The sequence below is a fragment of the Chlorocebus sabaeus genome, chromosome 26 (genome assembly GCF_047675955.1).
Source record: "Chlorocebus sabaeus isolate Y175 chromosome 26, mChlSab1.0.hap1, whole genome shotgun sequence".
Taxonomy (NCBI): Eukaryota; Metazoa; Chordata; class Mammalia; order Primates; family Cercopithecidae; genus Chlorocebus; species Chlorocebus sabaeus.
Window position 1 is genome coordinate 23,838,401 of NC_132929.1, and position 12,080 is coordinate 23,850,480.

The 12,080-nt window shown below is 36.4% G+C and overlaps 1 protein-coding gene across 2 annotated transcripts in view; it reads right to left on the bottom strand.

Moving 5' to 3' along the window:
• The window catches only part of MYEF2 (myelin expression factor 2), a 43,491-nt gene extending 31,455 nt beyond the window's left edge, over positions 1–12,036 (bottom strand). Inside the window, exons 1-3 of one of the 2 annotated variants that reach the window (XM_008016694.3) lie at positions 11,759–12,036; positions 2,318–2,526; positions 1,038–1,090 (exon numbers count right to left, since the gene is read on the bottom strand). In XM_008016694.3, the coding sequence (XP_008014885.1) occupies positions 1,038–1,090; positions 2,318–2,526; positions 11,759–11,919 (423 nt within the window). In that variant the 5' untranslated portion in view covers positions 11,920–12,036. The remainder of the gene's footprint in view (positions 1–1,037; positions 1,091–2,317; positions 2,527–11,758) is intronic. The other variant, XM_008016697.3, reaches the window with a different exon arrangement.
• Between the last annotated feature and the right edge of the window lie 44 nt (positions 12,037–12,080).

Here is a 12,080-nt window from a genome sequence, read left to right on the forward strand (position 1 = left end):
TTTAATATATCTATTAAAAATAGTAGAATCTAATATGTAACAAGCTTGGAGCACAGTTTTTACTTTTAGGTGACTTTTCATTAAGTTAAAACTAATGTCACACACAAATTAAATCAACAGTAATTCAACGAAATAACTAAAGGCTCCAATATACCTATCCTTCTATAGTTACAAATATTTTCAAAAGATGTATTATCTACTACATATTTTTCAATTCTATTAAAATCAAAATAGTGAATATTAATTTTATTTTAACAAGTTCTCTATTAGATTAAAACTGGCTGCACATTTAACAGCACCCAGTTGGAAGTATGTAAAAATCACCTATAAACTAGTAATACATTAATTTGGAGAGTTATTTTAAAAAATAATTCCCTGTGATTGCCATTCAAAGTCCCATTTGAATGTAATGACAAAGTTTTTATTCATCATGCACCCAGCTGGTTTTACTAACATAATTAAACATTGCTAAGAGTTTTTCATTGTATTCTTCAGTATATTGCATTCTTGTTGCTAAAAATCAAAATATACTATCAACCAATTCCTTCTATGTCAATGTAATCGTAAATGTCATTCATACCAATTGGTCAGAGCACTGCCTCTTATGTAGTCCTGCAGGCTACCAAATTGAGCTTTTCAGTAAAATTTCAAAAATACATTCTGAACTAACACCTTTAAGCTGTAGTCCCCTCAAAAAACTCAGGAATATTATCAATTCAGTGACTTTTAAAGTATCCTTGAAGACATCAAAATACAACAAAAAAATCCTATGCTAAAATCTTATTGGCTAAGAAGAAGTATTACCTTAGAGCATTGGAAAAGTGAAATGCCCTTTATGAGTGTTTACAAAACCCATCCCTTCCAGGCAGCGAGGTTTGTATAAGTGTCAGACTTGCTGGTATAGAGCCTCAAATCTTGTATAATAAAGTAAAACAAAATGAAACTTAAGTTTCCAAAAACTGGTACAAGTATTATACAAAAAGTAAACTGCTGAGGAACTTTTAAACCTCAAGCAGATTATTGCCCACAGCACTTACCCTTGATTTTCCTTCCGCATCCTTAAAGAGCTCCACGTATGTAACCTCACCAACTACATAAGACATACAAAAGGAAGATACCAAGAAACAATACATTTAAACACCAGTGTCTTGCTTTACTGCACACCTGTGCACAACTCTACAGAGAAGCACCTATTATTCACCAACAATCAAAACCAGACCAACATACCTCCTATCAATGGCTATGTAAATTTAACTAATTTTCAGAAATGTACATCATCCACATTCTCTAAAAAAAAGCTAACAACCATATTAACCTAATTCATACTACAGATCATATTTTGGCCAGCATGATATAGTTGGTGAACAAATGCACATATACATACAAATGGTCCCTTAACCTATCATATTAAAAAACATCAACATTAGCACTTTTCAAATAACTTTGGTCAGCCTACACACAACAGCTGTTTTAAGGTGACTTTCTACCTGAATGTCTTCAATCATGTTTGCCATCAGTAAACTAAATTTACAAATCATGCTTCACAGCAAGCCACACACTTTCTAAATAAAGTCAATGAATAAAACCAATCAAATAGTTGTCACCTTACAACAGACACACCAATGCAATTTTTTAAAAAAAATTTAATAGAAGAGATCAGCCTCAAAGCCAAGTACATAGTTTGCAGGACTGTTGAAACTCAATTTTTCAAGAGATAACAAAACTAACTTTTACAAGATCAAGTATTGAAATTATTTTTCCCCAAAACCAACCATGTATATAAGATGAAGGTTTTCAGATTATTCTGAAAACAAAACTGCAACAGCAGTAATGCAATTTTAATTTAGAACTGCAAAGACAGCATCATGGCAGTCATGACAATGCAAACAAAATAAATTCCACAGCCAGATTCCAGACTCCACCAAGATAATAACAAAACAGCTTTTGGAAAAAAAAATAAATAATCAGACCTTATTATTCATTCTTTAACACGCTAAATGTATTACTTAACTGATGCAATAGCCCTTTTAAAATCTATAAAAACTTCAACTAGACAAAGCAATCACTTTAACAAAATTCTTGGTGGCATGCATATGCTGGCTCGCTACTATCCCACTAAAATGGCATAAAGAAAAATATCCATACTACCTTGTAATGAAATTGTGTCAAGTGAAAGAAGAGGAAAAGATTAATTCACATGTCAAGAAATAAAAATCAATTTTTTGAGTCTGCGTGGCTCAGAGGAATAAAAATGTGTAGTTCCCTCCCCTGTCTATATGAAGATTATCCAACAGTGGGTTATTTCAGAGATAGTTACCTTTCTCTCTCATTAGATCTTTAATAGCTTGCCATTTCATGTCATATGGGATGTTGCTAATGAAAACTCTGTTACGATTTGGACCCTTCTTTTCTCCAGTGCTCGAATTCTTGTCTTTTGAATACGGATGAAATCTATTGGCCTTCTTACTTCCTGTAGATTTTTCCTTTAAGTCAGATTTCTCTTCTTTCGCTGACTCATCATTCTCCCTTTGAATTAAAAAAAAAAAAAATCAAACAAACAAAAACCCTCAGTTGTGCTTATAAGAATGGAAGTCTGTATTAAATAAATATTTCATATTTATAACTTCACAAAACTCTCCACTAAGCTAGACCTCAGCAAAGTAGCTGGAGAATCAGCCTGAGAGCTTTGAAATTATCCAGTGCTATTTCAAAGCAAGAGTTTGGCTTCTCATTTAACAGTCCTCATTCTTTTTTCCACATTAAATAGCTGTAAGCATCCAAACAATCACCCAGTTTTTCCCACCACGCTACTTAATTAATAAATGCTATTAGACTGGAACAGAGGGAAAAGCAGATAATTTTACTTCTAAGGTATCTAAAACTGTCACCTTTGATGGAGAATTAACTTTCTGGGCATCATTAAAAACTTTTTTAAAAAATTAATTTACACAATGATACTCTGAAAAAAGTTCATCTCTTAAAGGTTAATAGTTTCTTCTCAGAACTTTCTCCTCCCTTAATTAGAAGCATAATTAAAACACAAAGTTATGTCTATAATTCCACATCTATATATATATATACTCACATTAAGACTCTCAAACTTTCTTCTATTCCCAATTTTCATCAACATAGAAAGCTTATAAAGTATCCTAATATTTTATGTTACATTTTAACCTATAAACTAGAATATGGTACTTCATCAAATTATGCAGTTTCATTAATATTACCTACAATGGGTAATGTAGGACAGAAGCAGTACCTAAAAGCAACATAAGCCAAAATTTTATAAGCCTGATTTTTTTTTTTTTTGAGACAGAGTTTCGCTCTGTCGCCTAGGGGTGGAGTGCAGTGGCGCGATCTTGGCTCACTGCAGCCTCCGCCTCCCAAGTTCAAGCAATTCTCTGCCTCAGCCTCCTGAGCAGCTGGGATTACAGGTGCCCACCATCACACCCAGCTAATTTTTTGTATTTTTAGTAGAGACAGAGTTTCACCATCTTGGCCAGGCTGATCTTGATCTCGTGACCTCATGATCCACTGGCTTCACCTCCCAAAGTGCTGGGATTACAGGCGTGAGCCACTGCGCCCAGCCAAACCTGATTTTTAATGAGGTCTTAACTAGAAAAAAAAGTAATTTATAACACTGTAATCACAGTGCAACTCTACGATTCATATGCCAACCATCCAAAAGATTCAGGCATACACTTAAACCCTATAGATAAAAATTTGGATTTATATTTTAAAATGCAATTTACTTTTAAAAACAAGTATTTTTTACAGAACAAACAATAGGGTTTTTTTGTTGTTGTTTTTTGAGACAGAGTCTCATTCTGTCACCCTGGCTGGAGTACAGTGGCAAGATCTCGGCTCACTGCAATCTCCGGCTCCTGGGTTCAAGGAATTCTCCTTCCTCAGCCTCCCAAGTAACTGGAATTACAGGTGTCTGCAACCACACCCAGGTAATTTTTACATTTTTAGTAGAGACGGGGTTTCAACATGTTGGAAAGGCTGGTCTCAAACTTCTGACCTCAGGTGATCCGCCCACCTCAGTCTCCCAAAGTGATGGGATTACAGGTGTGAGTCACTGTGCCTGGCCAATAGATTTCTTATTTAAATAACTAAGTGCTCTAGTCAATTTAAAACTATTTTAATAACAAAACTTCAATTTTAAAGCATTTTTTCACAAACATTACTAATAATATCACTGCGGATAACACCTAGGAATCTAAATTTTTTTAAAGCTTTCTGGATTATTCTGACAACAAATCAAGTTTCATAAGCCAGGCTCTAAATTATCTTCCAAGCCCAGCAATTCTGATGATCCATACATTGCAATGCTCCTCACATACCTCTAACCGCAGTCATTTGTTACATAATATACGGAGCTTCTTGAACACTACTCTTCTTTGTAGGTAACACAGCCATAAATATAGTATGCAAACCCTGTAAGAACAAAAACTATCTGCTTTGGTATCACCAGCACCTCCACAGTGACTGCATATTGCATATAACACTGTGCTGTAATTTTTGAATGAATTAACAGTCAATTAAGAATCCATACTCATCTGAGCACAGATGTTGCCAGAAAAACTGCTAGAATAAAGACAGAGATATTTGGACCAAACTTGCTTTGCCATTTTTTTTTTAGACCTTGAAAGGGACATCTTCACTATCAAACACATTCCTTCATCAGAAATGGCATGGCCTAGGGGGGAGTCTTCTCAACTGCCTAAATCTAGAAAGTACCTACCTGTCTGAACAGAGTGACACTTTTGAAAATGGCAGCAAGCAGCCAAAAGGCACAAAGGCCTTTTCTCTGGTTTCTGGGTACCACAGATAGAAGAATAAACCTTTCTTTTCAATTCCCCAAAGGGCCTGTTTACTTAACAGGCTTAGATGAATTCAATGAATGTTTGTAAAGTAACTGAGACTCTATTCAGTAAACAGATCTCTATATAGTCTCTAGATTAATACCCCTTCCCCTGCCTATTTTCTTCCTGGATTAAACCAATTGTGAAAATTACACAAAGTTCTGAAGTACTCACAATGTTCTATTCTTGACTTAGGTGGGGTTACATAGATTAAATATTTGCTTACAACAATCTGAAAATTCCATTAAAAGCAGTAACATTATACATAGTATCTTCTTTTAAAAATTTACTCAAAGATGATCAAAGAAAGTAATTTCTTCATTTTCCCAAATAAGAAGCATCTTAAAAATACTGCTAAACTGCTCGTCTACGATGTATGAACAAAATTTACCTTAAGTTTCTTCCCAGTGTATAACAAAAAAAGAAAAAAAGATCTATAAAAGGCATAACAGTTTAGAGGCTACAGGAATGATCTATTAAGAAACTGAGCTATAATTATATAATTTCTGAACTATTTCCAAGTCATAAATCTTTGGAAGAGAAAGTAACAATATATGTGAAAACTATTAAGGAAATGATGCTACGTAATTCCAAAATATTGGTACTACATCCAGAATTCCATGTACTAAATTCCCAAACTGTTCATTTAGACAACCACTCCCACAATGTACTTAAAATAAAAACTCTAAAATAGTCATAAAAATGTTATCTATTCTTAAAATTGAACTATGCATATCTAAATTATAACATAAATTTCTGGAAAAAATCAACCTCCAACATCAAAAGAAGAAACATAGTTTTAATGTACGATTTTAAAAGTATACTGGTATAGTATCAGATCCAGTATTAACCCCAATTCCAGAGGAAAACTACCAGAGGGCAGTTCAGAGCAATAAATGCCTACATTAAGAAAAACGACCGACCTCCAGGCCAGGTGTGGTGGCTCACACCTATAATCCCAGCACTTTGGGAGGCCAAGGCAGGTGGATCACTTAAGGTCAGGAGTTCGAGATGAGCCTGGCCAACATGGTGAAACTCCACCTCTACTAAAAACACAAACATTAGCCAGGGATAGTGATGCATGCCTATAATCCCAGCTGCTCAGGATGCTGAGGCAGGAGAATCACCTGAACCCAGGAGGCAGAGGCTGCAGTGAGCCGAGGTTGCACCATTACACTTTTTTTTTGAGACAGAGCAAGACTCCATCTCAAAAAAAAAAAAAGAATAAAGATCTCCAACAACCTAACTTCACACCTCAAGGAACTAGAAAAAAGAACTAAGTCCAAAGTTAGTAGAAAGAATAAAATAACAAAAATCAGGGCAAAAATAAATGAAATATACTAGAAAAACAATAGAAAAGGTCAATAAAACTAAAAGTTGGTTTTTGAAAGATAAGCAAAACTGACAAAGATTAAGCTAGATTAAGGGGGGAAAAACAATCAGAAATCAAAGAAGGAAAATAGAAAAACACATAAAGAAATCAAAGAGGAGACTTTATAACAGATACCACAGAAATACAGAGAATTATAAGAAACTACTATTAACAATTATATACCAACAAATTGGATAACTTAGAAGAAATTAATAAATTCCTGGAAATACACAACTCATCAAGGCTGAATCACGAAAAATTAGAAAATCTGAACTGTCCAATAACAAGGGAGATAGGAGTCAGTAATCAAAAATCTCCCAAGAAAGAAAAGCCCAGGACCTGATAGCTTCACTGGTAAATTCCATCAAACATTTAAGAACTAATACCAATCCTTCTCAAACTCTTCCAAAAAACTGAATATGAGGAAACTCTTTCAAATCATTTTATAAGGCCAGATTACCCTGATAACAAAGCCAGACAAGGATCCTACAAGAAAAGAAAATTACGGGCAATATCCCTGATGAACACAGATGTAAAAATTCTCAACAAAATACTAGCAAACTAAATTCAACAGCACATTAAAAGGATTATACACCATAATCAAATAGTACCTATCCCAGGGATGCAAGGATAACATACATAAATCAGTAAATGTTATACACCACATTAACAGAATGAAGGATTTTTTAAAAATCAAAGATCATCTCAATAGATCCAGGAAAAGCATTTGACAAAACTCAATATCCTTTCAAGATAAACACTCTCAACAAATTTAATATAGAAGGAATGTTCCGCAACACAATAAAAATCATATATGACAACCCCATAGCTAACGTCATACTCAACAGTGAAAATTTGAAGGTTTTACTTATAAGAGCAGGAAAAAGAGAAGATGCCTATGCTCACCACTTCTATTCAACATTGTACTGAAGGTCACAGTCAGAGCAATAGGCAAATAAAAGACATAAAAGGCAACCAAATTGGAGAGAAAGAAGTAAAATCATCTCTGTTTGCAGAAGATGTGATCTTACATAGAAAATTATTCAGAGAAAAATTTAAAGACACCACCAAAAAAACTATTAGAACAAATTCAGTAAAGTTATAGGATACAAAGTCAACATTCAAAAATCCATTGCATATCTACATACTAATAATAATAAACTATCCAAAAAATTAATTAAGAACACAATCTCATTTAAAATAGCATCAGAAAGAATAAAATACCTAGAAATAAATTTAACCAAGAAAGCTAAAGAGCTATACACTGAAAAACTATCAATGATAAAATTGAAAATAATACAAATGAAAGATACTCCATGTTCATAGATGAGAGGAATTAATATTGTCAAAATGTCCTTCCTACCCAAAATGACCTATAAATTCAATGTGATCTCTATCAAAATTCTAATAGCATTTTTCACAGAAACAGATATATTCCTGAAATCCGTATGAACCATAAAAGATCTCAAATGGCTAAAGCAATCTTGAACAAGAAGAAAAAGACAAAAACATCACACTACCTGATTCAAGTTATATTACAAACCTACAGTAATCAAAACAATATGGTACTGGCACAAAAACAAGACACAGAGACCAATGGAACATAACAGAACACTCAAAAATACATCCCCAAGGATATGGTAAACTAATCTTTGACAAAGGCACCAAAAATATACAATGGTGAAAGGACACTCTCTTCAAAAAATGGTATTGGGAGAACTAGATATTCACATACAAAACAAAATGAAAATGGATTAAAAATTTAAACATAACACCTAAAACCCTGTAACTCCCAGAAGAAAACACAAGAGAAAAGCTCCATGACCTTGGTCTTGGCAATGATTGTTTTTTTTTTTTTTCTTTGATATGACACCAAAAGCACAGACAACACGAACAAAAGTAACAATTGGGACTACATCAAAGTAAAAAGTTATTGCACAGCAAAGGAAACAATCAACGAAACAAAAAGGCAACCTAAGAAACGAGAGGAAACATTTGCAAACCATATATCCAATAAGGGATTAATATCAAAAATGTATAAGGAACTCACACAACTCAATAGCAACCCAATTAAAACATGAGAAATGGATCCGAATAGATATTTTTCCAAAGAAGACACACCAATGCCCAAAAGATACATGAAAAAGTGCTCAATATCACTAATCATCAGAGAAATACAACTCAAAACCACAATGCAGTATCACTTCATCCCTGTTAGAATGACTTATCAAAAAGTCAAAAGATAGCAAGTGTTGCTGAGGATGTATAGAAAGAACGCTTAGATACTGCTGGTGGGAATGTATATTGGTACAGCCATTATGGAAAACAGCATCAAGGGTCCCCAAAAAATTAAAAACAGAACTACCACATGATTCATCAATGCTATTTCTGGGTATACATCCAAGGAAAATGAAATCACTATCTCAAAGAGATATCTGCACTCCCACGTTCACTGCACCATCCACAATACCCAAGATATGGAAATGACTTAAGTGTCCACTGGCAGATAATCGGTTAAAGGAAACATGATATATATTATATTTTGTGTTTACACAACACATCCACACTGGAATATTATTATTTAGCCTTACAAAAAGAACAAAATCTTGCCATTTGCAACAACAGAGATAAACCTAGAGGACATTATGCTATGTGAAAAAAGACCCAGAAAGACAAATACTGCATGATCTCACTTAGACACAGACTCTAAAAAAAGTCAAACTCAGAAGCAGCGTGTAGAAGGGTGTTTACCAGAGGTGGAGGGCAGCAGGGGATGGGGAAATGTTCTAAGGGCACAAACTTTCAGTTATAAGATGGGTAAGTTCTGTAGATCTAAGACACAGTATAGTGACTATACTTAACATATTTACTGTATACTTGAAATTTGCTTAAAGAGTAGATCTTAAGTATTTTCAACACCAAAAAATATGGTAATTATGTGAGGTAACAGATACGTTAATTAGCTTGATTGTGGTACTCATTTCACAATTTATTTGTACAACAAAACATCACATTGTACACTTCAAAATATACAATTTTTGTCAATTTACCTCAATAAAGCTTGGGAGAACAGTTCTAGTCTTTACTCCTAATAAAAATCACTCAACTAAAGAACACATTACTTTGCTCCAATGCTTAAAATTTTATAGTACCCTAATATAAATCTCAATCTCTACCTAGTCCAAAGTTATACTTAATTACACATGAATAATAAAGTTATAATAATACTGCTCTTTTCCCACCTATTCACTTTTAAGAAAAGGGGAGCCAGTATACCATTTGGCATTAAATAAAGAAGACTATAGTTGGAAAACGGATCTTTTCTAAAGGTGTGAACATGTAAACTAAATTCCCTGTATATGAGTTTCATAAGCATAAAAGTTCACTTCTGCATTTCTTCCACAAATATTTACTAGGCCTTAAGAATACAAAGAAGAATAAAACATAGTGGTCTCCCACACTCAAAAACTATGGATTAACCTCAGCAAATATTATTTCAATCCTGATGACAAGCAGTACTCTGTTCGATTCCAACCAATATATAATTTGGGGCAATATCATGATAATTTTTATAATCAACAATGAATTATTTTTATTAAAAGCATATGGTAATCAACTCAAGGTTTATGTATTGGGGTTGTCATCCACTCCTACTAGTTCACGAAGTCAGATAAAAAGGTCTAGGTCGCTACTCAGTTTGAATGACTCATGCTGGATCATCACATATGTTCTTACGGAGTAGACAGTAAGTGAAATCCCTGAGAGTAAAACTGAACTCGATTCAACTTCTGGGAAAAGAGAAAGGGATAGAGGTGAATTATAAGCAATATGAAAATAATCTATATTTACTAGTAATATTTCTTCACTTCTTCACCTTATATTTTTCTCTTCCTAAGTGGGAAAAGGATTCTTTCTCCACCTTTCTCCTCTCTCTTTTTCCTGTCTTGCTAAATCATGATGAGACTTTAGAAGGGATTAGAGAATCTGATGGAGGTTTAGATACCAAACTTCCGCTATATCAACACTAATCATACCCAAGTATAGGAGGGCTTCTCTCTGTAATTCAAGGCTGCACTTTTTGCTCAGGAGAAAAGGTGGCATGTATACTCGTGTTTAGATATGAATAGCACATATTTTTCAGTTTATCATTCCGCTGGTTTTAATTTCTATTTTTAATGCCAAATTCTCGAAAGCCCACATTTTGGCAAGCATGGTAGAAAGCGCTTCATTCACTTTCTAGTTCCTCAGTTACTGAGGTGCACCACTCTTCATCCAGGAACAAACTCCACTAAGTTCCAATCTCTTACACCTGCACCTCTATTCTCCTAGAAGATGCTGCCGCTCCTATTCAAACTCATTTGAGAGCAAGAGTGTCAAAGAGCTGGGGAGAGCTACCCTCATCTTATCTGCCACCAACTTTTACACAGACTGGTCCAGGTCTTACCATACCATTTCAAACATTCTTATACAAAGGTCAGACAGACCTTTCCCTTGCCTATTTTACTGTGAGCATATGTCTATTGCCTTCTGCTCTGAGGCATAACAGAGAAGGAAAAGGATGTTTTCACTAAATTATTAACATACTTTCAACTTCAGGTTTAAGGAGGTAGGCATATGAAAGTAAGCGCTTAACTTCATATCCTCCCACAAGACAAGAACAAAGGGGAGCACAACATTTCCCTAGAACCAGAAATTATTATGGATTGGGGTCAACTAAATTATTTATAGGCACGGGTGACAGCTGCGACCTTAAAAGTTTTCCTTCATTTAGGGGAAAAAAAAAAATCTTAACCATCTATTATACCAAACTTAAGATAATCATACACTGAGTTAAAAAATATATATATGCTCTCCACAGCTGACGCACACTACCCAGTGGGAAGGGAAGCCACGCACATCGCACATTTCCCTTTTGAAAGTACGTCTAGCCAATTCAAGAGTAACACAATACATACAGTCTAACAGCACATTATTAAACTTCCTCTCGGTATAAATCAGTTTAAAAATGAACACACACTTTAGAAAACAACAAAACACTGAACTTGTGAAGCTCAGAAAGAAGCCAGAGATATTCCTTTTAAATACGTTCTTGGTGGTTAGGAGGAAATGTCCGATGATGTCATCCCTAGATACTCCCTAGTGATGAACACTAACTACTGGTCCTTAAAGGGGGACCATTTTCCTGCAAACCGTGGCGGTCGCTGAGCTTTGCTGAAAGGTTCTTTAACCAAAGTCAGGGAAGAGGGGAGTCCGCTGTCTCGGGCTAGAAATCAGGGAGGAGCTCTGGTCCCCGGGCCCCCAGCCTCGGCTCCCGGGACCGCAGGCGGCCAGGCCTGGGGCGGGCGGGGAAGGGCCTGGGAGCGGCCCAGCTGCACCTGCTCCTCAGGCAGCCGATGGCCCGGGGGCGGGCCGGGGCCTGGGGGTGGTTATCCCCCATCAAGGCCCACTCTGGCCTCTGGCCCCCCGGCCGACTCCCCGCCCCCCACCTCGCCCCGGTTCCCGGAGGAAAAGACAATACATTTTAACGCCATTGGAGCTGCTGCTGTGCTGCGGCTGCTGCTTCTCCGCCTCCGGGGGGTGCGGCTCTCGCCGCTGCTCGCCCGGCGGCTCCGCGGGCTGCAGGTGCGGGCTGTCGCCACCAGTGGCCCCGGGCACCTCGGCCTTGTTGGCGTCCGCCATCCCGCCGCCGCTGCCTCCGCCTCGGCCGCCTGAGCTGAGGGGCTCCGAGCGCGACAATGGCGGCTGCCGGGGAAGCGGTAACGGATCCCGATTTGAAAAGGCCCCGAGCGCTCAGTAACCCGGATCTCGCGAGAACCGGTCGAGCCTAGGCGACTGGGAGA